This window comes from Schistocerca piceifrons, chromosome 5 (assembly GCF_021461385.2).
Source record: "Schistocerca piceifrons isolate TAMUIC-IGC-003096 chromosome 5, iqSchPice1.1, whole genome shotgun sequence".
Taxonomy (NCBI): Eukaryota; Metazoa; Arthropoda; class Insecta; order Orthoptera; family Acrididae; genus Schistocerca; species Schistocerca piceifrons.
In genome coordinates, this window is record NC_060142.1 from 666188449 (window position 1) to 666209462 (window position 21014).

A 21014-nucleotide genomic window follows, 5' to 3' on the forward strand; every position below is an offset into this window, starting at 1 on the left:
CATTAACAGAACAATTTGTTCTGTTACAGTTTTATTAATAAATTAGCCATCTCCTCAAGAAAACCTTATGAAACCGACAAGCATGTCATGAGTTAAAGACTACAGTACCTTTGCATCGAAGGTGATTACAAAACTTTGATACGATACTGCTAGTGGATGGAGCATTAGGAATTTTATAACAACTGTTGACAGTATCCCACTAACGGATAAATCATCTGGATTGTGTAAATGAACAGATGAAATGAAGCATCGTAGGGCCGGTTGCCTGGTGCAAGTCTTTCGAGCTGATGCCACTTCAGCGACTTGCGTGTTGATAGGTAGTCATAGATAAAAGTTGATTTTATGACATACAGAATCAATAAAGATTATTTTACTATCTCTCTCATCTAAGATACATTAATATACACAACAGGTTATTAAAACAGCAGTGACCATCTAGACATATACACAGTCAAAACGAACTAACTAGGAAGGTGAAAAATGTCTCCTCAAAGCTGCGGCTTCATTTGCCATTTCGGATTCACTTCTCCATCCAGTTTCTTCTTTGTCATGCTTTTCCAGCTCATGATATATTTCATCATTTTCCTTAAAATCCCCAGGCCTTCTTGGAATTACATGAACATGCACATGCTGAAAAAAAAAAAGAAAAACAATATTAATAACTGATCCATTTATACTAAAAGATGTTGCACTACAAATTCAACTGCAAAGCAAGTTATGAAATTAAGTTTTGGCTAACAAATTCCTCTCTTATAAGAGCTAGACTGTTCACAATATTACACCCTGTGAAATACAAATATATTCTGCTACTTTATGGTAACGGAAATTCTACAAACAAAAATGTGCAAAAGCAACATTCCATTTCCAAATGATAGGTAGCACATAAACACACACAACATATTCATAAGAATGAAACCTTGAATGTTGGTTCAATTTTCTAATGTGTTTCATGTGTGTACAGATATCCACCATTCACCTCTATGTACTTAAAATTGTCTTTACTCACTTCTGTTTATTCTACTTTCATACACCTATTCAGTTCCATGTACTCCACGCTCAGAGTTTGTATTCCATCACCTGACAACTTCCAGGTCATCAGCACAGAGTAAATAATAATTTCATCAACTTTATCTCCAACTGCACACTACATCAAGACAGAGAGGTCACTAGTTTATGAGCAAGTGCATATAGTCATCACAAACACGTCATATTACCATGGTAGTTTTCACTGATAAACTAGTCTCTGATAATTACATTACTCAATAAGGTCTCAAACAGACTTCAATTTCACTAGAATCAAACACGATATTTAATTGCAAACACGCTTTTTTCCTGAGGCTACACTAGAAGGTTTTATTTGAAACTGGACCCAGCAATAATTTACATATTACTGATAAAAGGAATTCTCTGTAACAGACTAATATGCACACAAAAAGAAAGATACCAAAAATACTACTGGTAGCTTTGAAAAATGTGGGTTTCTTCAGCTAAAAAAATAGAGGGATGGACTGACTGGAAAAGATGATGCAATCAGTCAGCAAGAAAGTCACTCAATCCCTTTTGTCAGGGTACACACAGAAAAGCAGAATGAGAGGGAAATCAGTTTTAAAATGGCAGCAGCGGACTTCTTTTAAAAACCTGTGAAGTTCAAAACCACAGCAGAGCAGCTGACGAAGGTATCATATAAGAATACAGAATGGAGTGCAGACTAGGTTAAGGTGGCTGACAACAGAACAGACGATAACAAAAAATAAATAGTGGAGTATATGTTGTTACACAAAATACAAGGCAAACAAACTTTTAAACATATATCATGGATGAAATCAAGAAATAAATACATAAATGTGAAGGAGGAGAAGAGGAAAAAGATGGTGGTAGATCTATCTTGGAGTAACTGTACCTCCTAGATAACAGCTGGTCAATATTTAACAGCATTACATACTTGCACACGGGTATAGGCGCAAGTGATAGAAGCTGCCACTTGGGTCACTAGGCTGATAGGGTTGTCAGGGGCGCCACAGCTGTTAAGATTCCGGTACAGCATGTACCACAATTAGTAGCATTTCTTTGGGATGCCAAGCAGAGAGTGGTGCCCAAGTGCAAGATTTGTGCACAGTGCATTTCACAATTAGTACAGAAAAAAGTATGAGAGAACATAGGGGGAGGCACCAACCTATAAGTCACTAGTGTGGAAGAAAGTTCTTTATTGTCCCGGCTTACAATCAGTCTTTGACAATAACACATCAGACACTTGCAAAAGAGAGATAATATTATGGAGCTTCCTGAAGACATCTATTTTTTCCACAAAGGCAGCCTGCTGGCTGACAAACTCTTTCCTAAGACTTTCAGGTAGTTCCTGCATACACTGACAGCCACTAACTTTTTGTATGATGAGTCATATTAAAAGGTGACTGATACTAGAGAAACCATGATCATTCTACCTGCACAATCCAAATTTGGCAAAAGTGCAAAAGAAAGTTACAGTTTGACATACAGACAAAAATGTGGCTAAACAATACAACAGCTGCATAAGGCAAGTATTTTGGAATTTCTTAAAGAAAGACCTGACATGTTTTCCAGTCCCTCTTGCTTTGTTCTTGCACTGCATTAATTTTGTGCCAAGGTACCCCAACATTTTGTTACAATATTCTAACAATGCAGTTGGCAATCCCAAGGAAAGAAGCATGTTTCCTTGTGGAACACCTGGGAGACTGCTTGATGCAGGAACTTTACACACAAATATTTTCAGTCATTCAAACACTATGATGTTGGAGAACAAAGATTATGGTTTAAATTCCTGATGATACAAGGTCATTACTATTACTAATTCTATGTCATTCACCAGCCACAGCTGGACAGACAGCATCAAGATACAACATTATCGAAATACATGAATACAACTCTACTATGATAGTAATTTAATACCAGAAGACATATTTAAGTTATAAATTAGATTACAATAATATCACAACAATAAAATAGATACAAGTATATAATTAAATTAAATATAATGGTTGCTTTTGGAGTAATGGAACTGAGCTGCAGCTCAAGTAAACATTATGCTATTACTAGAGAAGAATTCTTCAATATTGTAGAAGGGTTGCTCTTTTAGCTTACACAAAATAGTAGTTTTAAACTGCTCCCATGGTAAAGACTGAATGTCATCAGATAGAGCATTAAACAATTTTAAGGCCACCATTGGGAAGCTGTTTTGTGTCTTTGCTAATCGACACCTTGGCATATCGATACTGTCTTTGTTGCAAGTGCTGTATTTGTGAACTTCATTTCCCTTTCTGTAGATATCATGGTTTCTCTTTATGTGGAAAAGGCAGTTCAATATGTACTGGTTGTAAACAGTCAGAACGCCTAACCTGGTGAAAATTGGTTTACAGTGGTCTGTTTTGTTTGCTTGAAGTAATGATCCTCATTGCTTTCTTTAGCAGTAAAAGCACATTCTTGCAGCCTGCAGAATGGCCCCAAAACAACAGCCCATAACTGATGTGGCTGTGGAATATTGCATAGTACACAGTTAGCAGGTACTGTTCTGGTACTATACTTTTCAGTTTCCTCAAGAGGTACAGGACCCGTGAAAGTTTGGAACATATATGCTTGGTATGCTGTTGCCAGGTTAATTTGGTATCAATGAGAAAGCCCAGAAGTTTAACATCTGCTGCGTTACTCAGTGCTCCAGTATCGCTGAGGCTGCATATCATCCTCTGTGTTTTTTCTTCATTAATTTTCATTTTGTTCATGATAAACCAGGCCTTAGCTTCACTGAACAAGACTTCTGCTTGTTGGACTGCCTGTACAACATTCTCTCCTTTCGAGAACAAGGTTGTATCATCCGCAAACTGCAAGGTGTGCCCATTGGAGCCTATGTCATTTACGAAGATAAGGAACAGCAACAGCCCTATTACCAATCCCTGTGGTACACCGTTCTGTAGCTTCTTCTCACCTGAATCAGCTCCTTGCACGGAGACAATCCGTCATCTGTTTCTCAGGTAGGATTCAAGAGTTTGCAGGACAGATCCCCTTATACCATATGTTTTTTTTTTTTGGCTTTCTGAGCAGGGCCTTATGTGGGATGCAGTCAAATGCCTTACTAAGGTCACAGAGTACTATAGACTCTTTGTCTTCAAAACCCTGACTTATGTTTGTAACTAAGTCAAGTACAGCTGCTGTTGTTGACCTGCCCTTCCGAAAGCCATGTTGCACATCATAAAAGAGACTATTTCCTTTAAAGTAACTTAATAGTTGTTCTTTCATTATCAACTCCATCACCTTCGCTAGTACTGGTATTATAGATATGGGCCTGTAGCTCGACACCTCATGTGGACTGCTTTTTTTGTAAACAGGCACTGTGCGTGCTACTCTCAGGAAGTCTGGAAATTCCCCTGTGCGGAGGCTTTTATTTATTACTGCTGTTAATGGCAGTGCAATTTCACTGATTATAGTGTTTAACATAGTATAGGACATGCCACAGATATCAAGGATCCGTGAAGATTTGTAGCTTTTTACAATTTTTATTATTTCTTTTGGATACTCTCTCTTCCACATTACCATGCTGCATTTATTTTTGAATTTCACAGCAGCTGCAGGATCTATTCCAAAGTCAGGAATTTCATCTACTGTGTTTCCCACTATTTTTATAAAATAGTCATTAAACTCATCTGGACTGCAAGAATTGGAGCAATAGGTGGGCTTTTTCCTCCGCTTATTAACCCATGCTGCTTTAGAAGGATTGTGAGCTTCTTCAATAAATCTGGCATTGCTTTCCTTCTTTGCTTTTTCTTCTTCCTTTCTGTAGATCCTTTTGGTCTGTAAATAACTAGAGTGCAGTCTATCCTTAATATCCATATCTTTAGCAGCTCTGACCTTGTCATTTAGTATTTGGATAATACATTTTATTTTGGCTAGTCTAGGAATATACCACCCCTTTATTTTGTTAGTTTTTTGTCTACATTTTGATTTAGCATTTGAATATCTTTTGGGTTTTAATGGAAAATGTTCATCAAATTTCACTTTAATGGTCTGGAACATGTGATCGAATGCAAAATTTGATGGCAATTCATCAATTATTTGGTGCCAATCTATAGAAGACACTGTAGTTTTGAAATCATCTAAGCTTTTTTTTTAATAACTCTATTTCTGAATACATAATTTGAATGCCAGCTGGGAATTTGTTGCATACTTACTGAGTTTGTCCATAACTTCATGATTACTGCATGGTGATCTGCTAGTATAGGGTCCACCACACTTACTTTGTAGTCCCAACTATTTGGGTTTGTCACAATTGTGTCGAGACAAATAGTTCCTCTTGTTGGCAGAAAGTTTCCTATGAATAGCCCATAGCTGCTTGTTCTAGGTCTAGATCTACACAAAATTTACTTACATCAATTTTATTGGCACTGAGTTTACTATTTACATACACAGCCACACAACATGGATAATAGTTTCCCTACACCATGCATTCACCATTTCTAAATATTCAATGTTTCTGTTGTATTCTGTTTCTGGTTGGGCTAGCCAGTGTTCACATATACGTATACATCAGGTCTCACTTCGTCAACAAACAGTGATAATGTATCAAGTTTTGTTCAGAGCCACTGCACATTTACATTCACTATAAGTAAGACAGCATTATCTTCAATGATATCATTTCCTTTTTCACTGGAATGTTCTTGGTCTTGGGAGTTTATCGCACTGGTGCACTGGGCATCCTCCGGAATAAAAAACGTTTTATCACAATGTTCTTCTATCATATACTGTTGTCCATTATTTTATCTTTTAGGTTGACTATATATATAAATAAAATTACAGTAAAGCTATAAAAAAAACTCAAATATGTTGTTGTTGTGATCTTCAGTCCAGAGACTGGTTTGATGCAGCTCTCCATGCTACTCTATCCTGTGCAAGCTTCTTCATTTCCCAGTACCTACTGCAACCTACATCCTTCTGAATCAGTTTAGTGTATTCATCTCTTGGTCTCCCTCTACGATTTTTACCCTCCACGCTGCCCTCCAATAATAAATTGGTGATCCCTTGATACCTCAGAATATGCCCTATCAACCGATCCCTTCTTCTAGTCAAGTTGTGCCACAAATTTCACTTTTCTCCAATTCTATTCAATACTTCCTCATTAGTTATGTGATCTACCCATCTAATCTTCAGCATTCTTCTGTAGCGCCACATTTCGAAAGCTTCTATTCTCTTCTTGTCTAAGCTATTTATCGTCCACATTACATTTCCATACATGGCTACACTCCATACAAATACTTTCAGAAACAACTACCTGACACTTAAATCTATACTCAATGTTAACAAATTTCTCTTCTTCAGAAAAGCTTTCCTTGCCATTGCCAGTCTATATTTTATATCCTCTCTACTTTGACCATCATCAGTTATTTTGCTCCCCAAATAGCAAAACTCCTTTACTACTTTAAGTGTCACATTTCCTAACCTAATTCCCACAGCATCACCCGATTTAATTCAACTGCATCCCATTATCCTCATTTTGCTTCTGTTGGTGTTCATATTATATCCTCCTTTCAAGACACTGCTTATTGCGTTCAGCTCCTCTTCCAGGTCCTTTGCTGTCCCTGATATAATTACAATGTCATCGATGAACCTCAAAGTTTTTCTTTCTTCTCCATGGATTTTAATTACTACTCCAAATTTTTCTTTTGTTTCCTTTACTGCTTGCTCAATATACAGATTGAATAACATTGGGGATAGGCTACAACCCTGTCTCACTCCCTTCCCAACCACTGCTTCCCTTTCATTCCCCTCGACTCTTATAACTGCCATCTGGTTTCTGTACAAATTGTAAATAGCCTTTCGCTCACTGAATTTTACCCCTGCCACCTTCAGAATTTGAAAGAGAGTATTCCACTATTTTCAAAAGCTTTCTCTAAGTCTACAAATGCTAGAAACGTAGGTTTGCCTTTCCTTAATATATTTTCTAAGGTAAGTCGTAGGGTCAGTATTGCCTCACGTGTTCCAACATTTCAACGGAATCCAAACTGATCTTCCCCGAGTTCAGCTTCTACCAGCTTTTCCATTCATCTGTAAAGAATTCGCATTAGTATTTTGCAGCTGTGACTTATTAAACTGATAGTTCGGTAATTTTCACATCTGTCAACACCTACTTTCTTTGGGATTGGAATTATTATATTCTTCTTGAAGTCTGAGGGAATTTCGCCTGTCTCATACATCTTGCTCACTAGATGGTAGAGTTTTGTTAGGCCTGGCTCTCCCAAGGCTGTCAGTAGTTCTAATGGAATGTTGTCTACTCCCGGGGCCTTGTTTCGACTTAGGTCTTTCAGTGCTCTGTCAAACTCTTCACGCAGTATCACATCTCCTATTTCATCTTCATCTACATTCTCTTCCATTTCTATAATATTGTACACAAGAACATCGCCCTTGTGTAGACCCTCTATATTCTCCTTCCACCTTTCTTGCTTAGAACTGAGTTTCTATCTGAGCTCTTGATATTCATGCAAGTGGTTCTCTTTTCTCCAAAGGTCTTTTTAATTTTCCTGTAGGCAGTATCTATCTTACCCCTAGTGATATGCGCCTCCACAACCTTACATTTGTCCTCTAGCCTTCCCTGCTTAGCCATTTTGAACTTCCTGCCGACCTCATTTTTGAGACGTATGTATTCTTTTTTGCCTGCTTCATTTACTGCATTTTTATATTTTCTCCTTTCATCAATTAAATTCAATATCTCTTCTGTTACCCAAGGATTTCTATTAGCCATCATTTTTTACCTACTTGATCCTCTGCTACCTTCACTATTTCATATCTCAAAGCTACCCATTCTTCTTCTACGGTATTTCTTTCCCCCATTCTTGTCAATCGTTCCCTCATGCTCTTCCTGAAGTTCTCTACAACCTCAGGTTCTTTCAGTTTATCCAGGTCCCATCTCCTCAAACTCCCACCTCAAATACAACAACAGCGAACGCAATTCCTTCAATTGTTATCTCAACAACATGTATAGATGTGACCATCTCAAAGTCAACCAGTACGGATTCCAAAAACATCGATCATGTGAAACTCAACTTGCACTTTTCTCAAATGACATCCTGTGACCAGATTGACAATTTTTTGGTAGGGAGGATACAACAAGTACCTTGGATGGACAGTCATCATTAGATGTACAAACAGCTTTGGGTGTGCCTCAGGGAAGCGTGCTGGGAACTTTGCTGTTCATAGTGCTTATTAATGACCTTGTGGACAACATTAATAGAAACTCAGACTTTTTGCAGAGGATGCAGTTTCATTATCAATATTATCTGAAAAAAGCTGCATAAATATTTAGTCAGATCTTCATAAGATTTCAAAGTGGTGCAAAGACAGGCAAATTGCCTTAAATGTTCAGAAATGTAAAATTATGCACTTTACAAAACGAAAAAAATAGTATCCCATGACTATAATATCAACAAGTCACTGTTGGAATTACTCAACTCATACAAACACCTAGGTCTAATAGTTTGTAGGGATATGAAATAAAGTGGTCACACAGGCTGTCAGTCAGTCTACCAGCTGTGTGGATAAACATCTATGAAGGAGATTGCTTAAAAATCATTTGCATGACTCATCCTAGAATATTGCTCAAGTTTGTGGTACACATAACAAATGGTCTTGACAGCAGATATTGAACAGACAAAAAGAAGGGCTATATGAGTGGTCACAGGTTCGTGCAACCCAAGGGACAATGTCACAGAGATGCTGAAAGAACTGACCTGGTAGACACTTGAAGGTAGATGCAAACTATCCCTTGAAAACCTACTACAAAGTTTCTAGAACCAGCTTTAAGAGAAGAACCTAGGAATATATTACACCCTCTTATATACTGTTCCCACAGGAATTGAAAAGACGAAATCAGCCTAATTACAGAATGTGTGGCCGGCCGCTGTGGCCAAGCGGTTCTAGGCGCTTCAGTCTGGAACCATGCGATCACTACTGTCGCAGGTTCGAATCCTTCCTCGGGCATGGCTGTGTATGATGTCCTTCGGTTAGTTAGGTTTAAGTAGTTCTAAGTTCTAGGGGACTGATGACCTCAGATGTTAAGTCCCATAGTGGTCAGTGCCATTTTTGAAAAGAATGTGCAGAGACATTTAGGCATTCTTTCTTCCCAAGTGTGTAAGTGAATGGAAAAGGGGAAAAATGGTAATAACTGATATAATGGGATCTACCCTCTGCCACACACTTCATAGTGGTTTGCAGAATACAGATGTAGATGTAGAATGTTGACCTATTCTAATGTGTTTTACAACAGAAAGGTAGCACGACATATCAATAATTAACAACCAGTCTCATCCCCTTCATCCTTCTCAAAGGCAATAGAAAATAATTGTATATGTATAAACTGTAACACACCTCTCTCAAAATAAGATATTTCAATCTTGATTTGGATACTGAACCCATCCCTTCACAGAACACACTACTTTTCAATTCACAAATCAGATTACGCCACATTTCAACTACAAAATATTGCTAACCTGTATTTTTAGTGACTTATCAAAAGCATTTGATTGTGCAGTTGACAGTATTCTCCAAAAGAAGCTCAAATATTATTGTATCAGAGATATTGCTGGTGACCGGTTTTCATCCTGTTTAGCTATAGCATCCAGTGTTGCATTAATAAACTCTGGAAGTGCACAAAATAAAACAGTACTTCAGAATGGGAAATAATCACTAGAAGTGTATCACAGGGATTAAAACTGAGTCTTCTTGTGTCCTTGTGACACATTTATGATTTTCCTTTATACATCCAACAAGCAGAAATTAAATCTCCTTGCTCTCACTGTAAGTATTAAAATCCAGCCCACTGGAGTAACTTCACTTTTTGAAAATGTAAATAATATATAATTGAAAATTAATAACTAGTTCTCTGCAAATTGAGTGTCACTGAACTTAAATAAAAGACATTACACGAAATTCAGAATTACACAATGCCTGACCATGTGATTACAAATACTGCATGAGACTAAATCAATAAATGAAACAGATTATTATAAATCCAGTGGATAAGTGAATTCTAAATCCAGTGGATAAGAACCTGAACTGGAATCATATGTTACAGATCCTTAACATCTAAGCTCTGCAACTCTTCTGTTATGTATAATATCAAATTTCGGAGATGAAACTGTAAGAAGGTTGACTTACTTTTCCTATTTTCATTCACTAAAGTCTTATGGCATCAAATTCTTGGGGAACTCATCACTGAGAAAAAAAAGGTGTTTATTGCACAGAAGTGTCTAATAAGAATAATGTGTGGCGTCCACTCTGGAAACTCTAACGGACAGTTCTTTTTAACAGTTGGCATCTCGACAATAGCCTTACCATACGTTTACTCCCTAATGAAGTATGTTATCAAAAATCAATCACAGTCTGAAAACAGCAACAACACTCATAAATATGATATTAAAATGGGAAACAATTTACACTATCCATCACACAGCCTTACTGTGCCACAGAAAAAAAGTGAGGCATTAACCCATAAACATTTTTGACCATCTATGACGGGACAATCAATGGGTGTTATCAGTAACAGAGTGATTCTGTCCAACAGCATTCCTGGCCATTTTGGTTTGTAGCACTATGCATTTTCTGCAGAGGGTAGTGCTGCACATTGACTGTAGTCCCACTCTTGAGGAAGTTGATAAGCAGAGGGCATCTGCAGTCAAAGTTGCACAATAATGCCCGACCTCACACTGCCTATTGGACAAAGGCAATGCTTCAGCGATTTGGTTGGGAAACATTGCAACATCCTCCCCACAGCCCAGATCATTCACTGTGTCATTTTCACCCTGTTGGTAACCTGAAGAAGGACATGCGTAGACATCCATTTCAGTCGGGTGAGGAAGTAAAACAATGGGTTCAGTTGTGGATCTGTCAGCGACCAACCATCCCAGTGGGATAAATATATTAACATGTGTGGTAATTATTTATGAATGTAACTATTCCATGCTCCTGTTGTTGCACGTGTTTGGTTTTCATTTGACTAGTTATGTACAGAATTTGATGGAAAAGAAATTAACTTCAAACACAAATTGAAATCGTATCTGCTTGACAGTTCCTTCTAATCCATAGAAGAATTTCTGAATGTGTAGTCCCAGTAGCAGTATTAGTGTGTGTGTGTGTGTGTGTGTGTGTGTGTGTGTGTGTGTGTGTGTGTCAGAGAAAGGTGAGAGAGACACTGAACACTGTTTTAAAAAAAACACTTAAGAAATTGTGTAAATGGTCAGGATGTTGCCGTATTTTCTAGATATACTTTAATTATAAAACTAATTCGTTCCTTATACAGCAAGATGTCACAATTATGATCCATGGAATATGAACATAAATAATAAAGTTGTACAATTACTATCTATGTCTGCTTCTTGATAATACAGGGAGAAGTTACACGTGTTTGAGGGGCATGAATTTGTTTTACACGAGTTTTGTATGTATCATAATCAGTTTATACAACTGAAAATCTTTTTTAATATGACCAAAAATGTTTTTTGCTTAGGTAAAATGTAGCTTTTATGACTTACTTGCTTTCCCATGTTAGTGCCTAAAATAAGGACAGTGCGAGGCAGAGTTGTAAGCCTACACCCTTTATTACTCAATTTGTAAATTGAGCATGCATTAAAGGAAACCAAGAAGAAATTAGCAAACAGAATTAAAGTTGATGGAGAGAAATAAAAACACTGAGGTTTGTCAGCGATATTGCAGCACTATCAGTGACAGCAAAGAAATAGGACGAACAGGTGAACAGGATGTATAGCGTAAGACTGCAGAGTCTCGCAGCAGTAACACTGAATACAATGTTCTCACATTTTCAGCTGCATCTAAAAGACTAAAATTACGTGAGCTTTTGGCCAAACACTCCTTCGCCACTTGACGATGGCCCAGCAGTGTTTGTCTGAAAACTTATGTAATTTTAATCACTTGACACAGCTGAAAGCCCGAGAACTTTTTATTCAGAATGTATAATGTCTCAAAAGCAAGTTATGAGATGGACATCAACAGAAGTAAAACAAGGATGATGGGATGTAGTTGAATTAAATATGGTGATGTTGAAGGAATTTGATTAGTGAAGGAGACACTAATTGTAGTACATGAGTTTTATTACATGGGCGGGAAAATTAATAGGCCAGTCTAAGTGGAGAGGATATAAAATGCAGATTGACAACAGCAAAAAAAGTTTTTCTGAAAGCAAGACATATGTAAACACTTGATGTGAATTTTAGTATTATGAAACCTTTTCTGAAGGTATTTGTGTGTAAGTGAAATGATTATGATAATCAACAAGAAGGGAACAGAAATTCCTGAAATGTGATTTTACAGAAGAGTGAAAAGGATTAGATGGTTATATCAAAAAATTAATGAAGTAGTACTGAATATAATTGGGGTAAAAAGAGATTTATGAAACTTGATGATTAAAAAAGGGGATGACGGAACAACTCTTGATGTGTCAAGGAATAATGAAGGAAAGAGAGGATATATGTGTGTGTGTGTGTGTGTGTGTGTGTGTGTGTGTGTGTGTGTGTGTGTGTGTGTGAAGAACGGGAAGACCTAGTAAGAGAAGACAACATCAGATCGGCACGGATAGAAATGGATACGGAAGACGAAATGTTGAGGGTGAAGAAATTCTAAATCTGTGCGTAAGAAATCATCTTTTAGTGAAGAATACATTCTTTAAGAAACAAGATAGCCATAAGATTACTAGATATGGCTGGGATAGCAAATCTAAGACAATTAACAGACAAATTAATTGGAGGAAAAGTAAGGGACACCAAAGTCATACCAAGTGAGCACTTGGATAGTGGCCACAGGTTACTAGTAGTTGATCTAAATTATAAGAAGAAAAGTTTGAATACTGTACAAAGAATGCCAAAAATTAAGGAGTGGCAGTTGAAAGAAGATGAAAATAAGAAAAGTTTCTAAAATCTAGAAGCACAAAAGTTGCCAATAACTGAAAGGGTAGTGTAGAGGAAGAGTGGAACCTCTTTAAAACATCAACAGTTAATAGTGCTGTGCAGATATGAGGCAAAACAAAGGGTAAAGTGAAGGACAAAGAAACCAGTTGGTGGAACGATAGAGTAAAAGACGCAATTAAAAAAATGTAATATGATAAAGAAAAACATGGAGTTTGAAAAAAGAAATCAGAACCAGGGCCTAGTGCCAAAAGATGAACACAAGGTGACAACACTGGAGAAGGAATACCGACAAAAGAAACTCCAAGCAAAGAGAATTGTGAAAGAAGAAAAGGAGAAGAGTTGGGAAATATTCACCCAGATAGCAAAGAGAACCAAAAACTGCTATATGGGTTACTGAAAAGTAAAAGATCTGACAGAGAAGACATAAAAGTGATTGAAACAGAGGATGGGGATATTATCAGGGACGTGGAAGGTATCAGAGAAGAGATGAAAAATGGGGAAGGTGCACAAGAAAGTGACACTGAAGTCACTGAATTATAGGAGGAGCAGGATCCAATCTCTTGGTTAGAAACTGAGAATTCTCTGAAATAGATGAAAAGTGGGAAGGTGGCTGGAGTAGATGAGCTGACAGCAAATATGATTAAAGCCGCAGTAATCCATGGGATACAATGGTTCCACTGGGTACTGGGGGTGATATGGAAAGAAAACAAAGTGCCAGATGAATGGAAAAAAGGAATTATAATATCATTGTTCAAGAAAGGTAGCAGAAAGAAATGCACCAACTACTAAGGAATCAAACTGTCATTACACTGTCTTAAGATAATGGGAAAGCTCATAGAAAAAAAGATTGTGGAAAATTCTAGAACAGCATGGGTTCAGAAGTAATAGGGGAACAATAGATCTCATTTTCTCCCTCTGTCAGTAAATGGAAAAGTACTGGGAAAAAGGAAAGGAGTTGATAGTAGTATTCATGGATTTGGAAAAAGCATATGACAGTGTACCAAGGGATAAAATATGGGAATTCAGAGAAAACATAATGTTCCTGATTCATTAATTTCAAAAGTCCAGATGCTGTACGAGGGTTGTGAGAGCAGTGTACAAGTAGTAGGACGTGGAAGATCAAAATGGTTTAAGACAAAGAGAGAGGTTTAGCAAGGCAGTTCGCTCTCCCCTTTACTCTTCATTACACTTATTGACACAATCATGAAAGAAATCAAGGCAGAAGAAAATGAAGATCTCAATCCTTTTGTTTTTGCTGGTGACATTGCCATTTGGGGAGAGGCAGAAATGGAGGTTCAGAGGAGACTAGGTAACTGGAACACAAAATTTAAAATATTCACATTAACTGTGAGTAGGAACAAGACAGTGACAATGAAGATGAGCAGGACACCCACACCTTGTCACATCATACTGGAGGGGGAGAAGGTTGAACGTGTGAAAAGCATCGTATCACACGATGGAAGTTCCAAACTAGAAGTCTTAAACAGAATAACAAAAGAATCTAGCTTCTTCCACCAAGTACAAAATCTTATCTGGGACCAGGAAGTCCCTCAAAGAGCCAAACAGACCATTTATAAAACTTACTTCCTGCCAATCCTGATGTATAGTCTAGAGGCCTGTGTCATAAATAAGAGGGAAGAGAGTCAAATGCAAGCATGTGAAATTAAGTTCCTTAGGTCAGCTTTACAAAAAACTAGGAGAGAGACAGAGTCAGGAATGATTATGTAAGGAGAGACCTGCAGGTAACATTGACAGCAGAGGAGAGGACGAGTGCTTTGAGACTGAAGTGGTTCGATCGTGTGGAGCGGATGCACCCAACTCAAACCCCACACCAGTATTTGGAGATGGAGGTACCAGGAAGAAGACCAGGTGGACAGCCCAGAATGAGATGGACAGACCAGGTTAAGAAAGATCTCAAGAGGAGAGGAGTAACATGGGATGTAGTGGAGAGGGAAAAGCTACACCAGGACAAAAACCAATGTAGGCATATCATTCACCAAGTTCCTACCCGGCGCTGTTGTTGTTGTTGTGGTCTTCAGTCCTGAGACTGGTTTGATGCAGCTCTCCATGCTACTCTATCCTGTGCAAGCTTTTTCATCTCCCAGTACCTACTGCAACCTACATCCTTCTGAATCTGCTTAGTGTATTCATCTCTTGGTCTCCCTCTACGGTTTTTACCCTCCACGCTGCCCTCCAGTACTAAATTGGTGATCCCTTGATGCCTCAGAACATGTCCTACCAACCGATCCCTTCTTCTGATCAAGTTGTGCCACAAACTTCTCTTCTCCCCAATCCTATTCAATACTTCCTCATTAGTTATGTGATCTACCCATCTAATCTTCAGCATTCTTCTGTAGCACCACATTTCGAAAGCTTCTATTCTCTTCTTGTCCAAACTATTTATCGTCCATGTTTCACTTCCATACATGGCTACACTCCATACGAATACTTTCAGAAATGACTTCCTGACACTTAAATCAATACTGGATGTTAACAAATTTCTCTTCTTCAGAAACGCTTTCCTTGCCATTGCCAGCCTACATTTTATATCCTCTCTACTTCGACCATCATCAGTTATTTTGCTCCCCAAATAGCAAAACTCCTTTACTACTTTAAGTGCCGCATTTCCTAATCTAATTCCCTCAGCATCACCCGACTTAATTAGACTACATTCCATTATCCTTGTTTTGCTTTTGTTGATGTTCATCTTATATCCTCCTTTCAAGACACTGTCCATTCCATTCAACTGCTCTTCCAAGTCCTTTGCTGTCTCTGACAGAATTACAATGTCATCGGCGAACCTCAAAGTTTTTATTTCTTCTCCATGAATTTTAATACCTACTCCGAATTTTTCTTTTGTTTCCTTTACTGCTTGCTCAATATACAGATTGAACAACATCGGGGAGAGGCTACAACCCTGTCTTACTCCCTTCCCAACCACTGCTTCCCTTTCATGTCCGTCGACTCTTATAACTGCCATCTGGTTTCTGTACAAATTGTAAATAGCTTTTCGCCCCCTGTATTTTACCCCTGCCACCTTTAGAATTTGAAAGAGAGTATTCCAGTCAACATTGTCAAAAGCTTTCTCTAAGTCTACAAATGCTAGAAACGTAGGTTTGCCTTTCCTTAATCTTTCTTCTAAGATAAGTCGTAAGGTCAGTATTGCCTCACGTGTTCCAGTGTTTCTACGGAATCCAAACTGATCTTCCCCGAGGTTGGCTTCTACTAGTTTTTCCATTCGTCTGTAAAGAATTCGTGTTAGTATTTTGCAGCTGTGACTTATTAAGCTGATAGTTCGGTAATTTTCACATCTGTCAACACCTGCTTTCTTTGGGATTGGAATTATTATATTCTTCTTGAAGTCTGAGGGTATTTCGCCTGTTTCATACATCTTGCTCACCAGATGGTAGAGTTTTGTCAGGACTGGCTCTCCCACGGCCGTCAGTAGTTCCAATGGAATATTGTCTACTCCGGGGGCCTTGTTTCGACTCAGGTCTTTCAGTGCTCTGTCAAACTCTTCACGCAGTATCATATCTCCCATTTCATCTTCATCTACATCCTCTTCCATTTCCATAATATTGTCCTCAAGTACATCGCCCTTGTATAAACCCTCTATATACTCCTTCCACCTTTCTGCTTTCCCTTCTTTGCTTAGAACTGGGTTTCCATCTGAGCTCTTGATATTCATACAAGTCGTTCTCTTATCTCCAAAGGTCTCTTTAATTTTCCTGTAGGCGGTATCTATCTTACCCCTAGTGAGATAGGCCTCTACATCCTTACATTTGTCCTCTAGCCATCCCTGCTTAGCCATTTTGCACTTCCTGACGATCTCATTTTTGAGACGTTTGTATTCCTTTTTGCCTGTTTCACTTACTGCATTTTTATATTTTCTCCTTTCATCAATTAAATTCAATATTTCTTCTGTTACCCAAGGATTTCTACTAGCCCTCGTCTTTTTACCTACTTGATCCTCTGCTGCCTTCACTACTTCATCCCTCAAAGCTACCCATTCTTCTTCTACTGTATTTATTTCCCCCATTCCTGTCAATTGCTCCCTTATGCTCTCCCTGAATCTCTGTACAACCTCTGGTTCTTTTAGTTTATCCAGGTCCCATCTCCTTAAATTCCCACCTTTTTGCAGTTTCTTCAGTTTCAATCTACAGGTCATAACCAATAGATTGTGGTCAGAGTCCACATCTGCCCCTGGAAATGTCTTACAATTTAAAACCTGGTTCCTAAATCTCTGTCTTACCATTATATAATCTATCTGATACCTTTTAGTATCTCCAGGGTTCTTCCATGTATACAACCTTCTTTCATGATTCTTAAACCAAGTGTTAGTTATGATTATGTTGTGCTCTGTGCAAAATTCGACCAGGCGGCTTCCTCTTTCATTTCTGTCCCCCAATCCATATTCACCTACTATGTTTCCTTCTCTCCCTTTTCCTATACTCGAATTCCAGTCACCCATGACTATTAAATTTTCGTCTCCCTTCACAATCTGAATAATTTCTTTTATTTCATCATACATTTCTTCAATTTCTTCGTCATCTGCAGAGCTAGTTGGCATATAAACTTGTACTACTGTAGTAGGCGTGGGCTTCGTATCTATCTTGGCCACAATAATGCGTTCACTATGCTGTTTGTAGTAGCTTACCCGCATTCCTATTTTCCTATTCATTATTAAACCTACTCCTGCATTACCCCTATTTGATTTTGTGTTTATAACCCTGTAGTCACCTGACCAGAAGTCTTGTTCCTCCTGCCACCGAACTTCACTAATTCCCACTATATCTAACTTCAACCTATCCATTTCCCTTTTTAAATTTTCTAACCTACCTGCCCGATTAAGGGATCTGACATTCCACGCTCCGATCCGTAGAACGCCAGTTTTCTTTCTCCTGATAACGACATCCTTTTGAGTAGTCCCCGCCTGGAGATCCGAATGGGGGACTATTTTACCTCCGGAATATTTTACCCAAGAGGACGCCATCATCATGTAATCATACAGTAAAGCTGCATGCCCTCGGGAAAAATTACGGCTGTAGTTTCCCCTTGCTTTCAGCCGTTCGCAGTACCAGCACAGCAAGGCCGTTTTGGTTAATGTTACAAGGCCAGATCAGTCAATCATCCAGACTGTTGCCCTTGCAACTACTGAAAAGGCTGCTGCCCCTCTTCAGGAACCACACGTTTGTCTGGCCTCTCAACAGATACCCCTCCGTTGTGGTTGCACCTATGGTACGGCTATCTGTATCGCTGAGGCACGCAAGCCTCCCCACCAACGGCAAGGTCCATGGTTCATGGGATAGGCGCGCTGGAAGGAAATTCTGATGAAGATGTGTGTGTGTGTGTGTGTGTGTGTGTGTGTGTGTGTGTGTGTGTGTGTAAACAAGTGTGCAGAGCTGCATCAAACCAATCTTTGCACTGTAGGTAACAATAACAGTAACAGCAGCAGCAACTCAGTTCAAACCAATATTTTTAGCTAGAGAAATCCAAATCACTTTCAGAGATCTTCAGTTATGAATTAGTAATATTTATGTCTAATGGTCAATGAAATTTTTCCACATAGACAACTGATATTACAAGTCAAGTACAACTAAAATGAAGAATTGCAATGTAGGTACGTCACTAGAAAACATTTACCCATATTGGAATAGTTACGGCACAAATAAAACAACCTCCCAGAAGGTTATCGTTAAAATACTGGAACTGTTCCTTGTTCTGTTAAATTCGGTACAATCCTGCACCACAAGTAAGACGTGCACTTTTTGTTGCATTAACAGGTAAAAAAGAACATTTGACTAGATGAACAACACTTCCTTACTAGTCACCAAAAACAGCAGTTCTTAGCAATCACTGAAACAAGCAGCAAATGGTTGATGGTAACAACAGCCAGATACATGGTCGCATACACCCAAGATTAACTGTCCTCCTTTATTTCATACTGGCACTCAACCCACACAGCTCTACAGTTTATCATCACTGCTACAGAAGTACACTGCACTTACTGAAATGTCTCTGCAGCATTCATATCCGGTTATGTAGCCAGTGATATCAAAAAGAATGTTGAAAATGTTTGTGTAATACCACATTAAGAGAGAAAAAATAGTACCCACTGAGGCACCCTAATTAAATAATTAAACATACTGTACAATTAAAATAGGTAGTGGAAACAGACTTACAAACACATGCTGCCCAGCATCAACTCCATCTTGAACTGTAATTGTGGACGAGTTTGCTTTGTACTCATTTTCCACAGACTTCTGCACTTTTTGCACAGCACTGAATAAATCTGATATTTCATGTTTAGTTAGGTCTTGTATTCGCTTTGCTGGTCTTATAGGTGCTACAAGAACATCTGATTACAGTTGTAAGGAAAAACCTTTGAAACCATGTAAACTATGGCAAGTAACAGGCAAAAATACAGAAGAGAAAAAGAAAAAGAAGAAAAAAGTCACTAACTCCACTAATATTGTGTGTAAACACACTGAACAATCAAGTAGCTAAGAAACTAAATCTTAGTTTATGCTCCTTTCAAGGCTGATCACTCATCTTAATACCCAATCATGGAACTTCCATTATCCTCCAATGACAAGATATATACTACCAATAGGAGAACTGTGAAATAATAATAGGCAATTTACATTGAGAGGACCTCATTTCAACATGTTCCATGAAGCACATAATAAAGAATAAACCAAATTATTGATACAAATAAGAGATGGAAAGAAAAAAACTCTGGAAAAAACCTCAATGACAGCTTCTTTCGTAGCATGTTGTATTTCTCACCCATGCTCAATTAACAGCACAGTTTACCACAACTTGATTGAATTTTCTCATTTTGTGAGAACTGAAGGGCGATCTGTTTAATTGTTAACCTTTCAACAACAGCCAAGATCACATAAAATATTTTTTTTTACTTAAGACAATTGGTTAAACAGATTATGCTGTCATCTTCAAGTCTTAAAATCTATTGTTGCGAAACATGTTCATCTACACTGATCTCACACACAAAAGTCATGTGGATAAAAATAGCACATTATAAAAGGTTTGTCATCACTAAAATATTTGAAAACATAAAGCAGCTTGTGCAACAAGCTATGTCCATACACATATTGCTCACAGTTGCTTGTTGCCTCACACAAAACACGATACACAATAGCACAAGTGTTTACATATGCTGGACATATTCTAAACAGTGCAAATCCACTTTCAATGGCGTTGTAATTATAACTTTTTATTTTGGATTTACAGTAATAATTCATCTATACACAATGCTTTCATATTACACTGTTTGGATTTCATATATATATTTCTTGATTTTAAGAACAATATTTAAAGCAAATTTAGAAGAAAAAATAAGAACAATATGATGATAATTATTCTTTCTGTCTGCATTTGTTTAATATCTTGTACATAAAACATTAATATTATCCAGTATTTTTCATCATTATCATTTTTCCACAATTCTAAAGCTCATATTTTGGTCAACTGATGTAAAATAATATCACCATTATTCTTTTTGTTATTCTGAAAACTGAATATCTTTCTTGTCCTTAAAGTGAAATAATTATACTTTAGTTAATTCCAGTATTTTCACATAAAACAGTTGGCACAAGTCCAACTAACAGCAAAACAGTGAAATTTACTTATATTGCATTTATATTAAAATTACTTGAATAAGCATATATAGCTTCACACTTATTCACACCATCTTAGAAAGAGACTTATTAATGTAAAAAACACATATGTACAACTAACAAAATATCAACCACTCAATTATTCAAGAACGCATCTTTTAGGCTCAGGCTTTGTGTATACCTGTAAATGTAGTAGTTGGCTTCTAGACTAAAGTGAATAACAGAAACTGTAAGAACAGTCTATTTGCAAATTGAGTTGGCTTAAAAAATCCAAACATTTACATGAAACGATCATACTCCACAACAATAAAATTTGGAGTGAATTTGAGATAGCTACAATAACTTTTCTCTTTATTCAACACTTAAAAGTCTTCAAGACTTCTTAGAATCAAATGCAGGAAGCTGCTATGATCACAATAGCTTTATGTGAAGATGCAGTTGG

General features: G+C 37.7%; 1 protein-coding gene across 2 annotated transcripts in view; it reads right to left on the reverse strand.

The window, feature by feature from the left end:
* Nucleotides 1-353: 353 nt before the first annotated feature.
* The window catches only part of LOC124798115 (nitrilase and fragile histidine triad fusion protein NitFhit), a 64735-nt gene continuing 44074 nt past the window's right edge, over nt 354-21014 (reverse strand). For both annotated transcript variants that reach the window (XM_047261373.1, XM_047261372.1), the window contains exons 6-7: nt 19115-19290; nt 354-630 (exon numbers count right to left, since the gene is read on the reverse strand). In XM_047261373.1, the coding sequence (XP_047117329.1) occupies nt 466-630; nt 19115-19290 (341 nt within the window). In that variant the 3' untranslated portion in view covers nt 354-465. The remainder of the gene's footprint in view (nt 631-19114; nt 19291-21014) is intronic.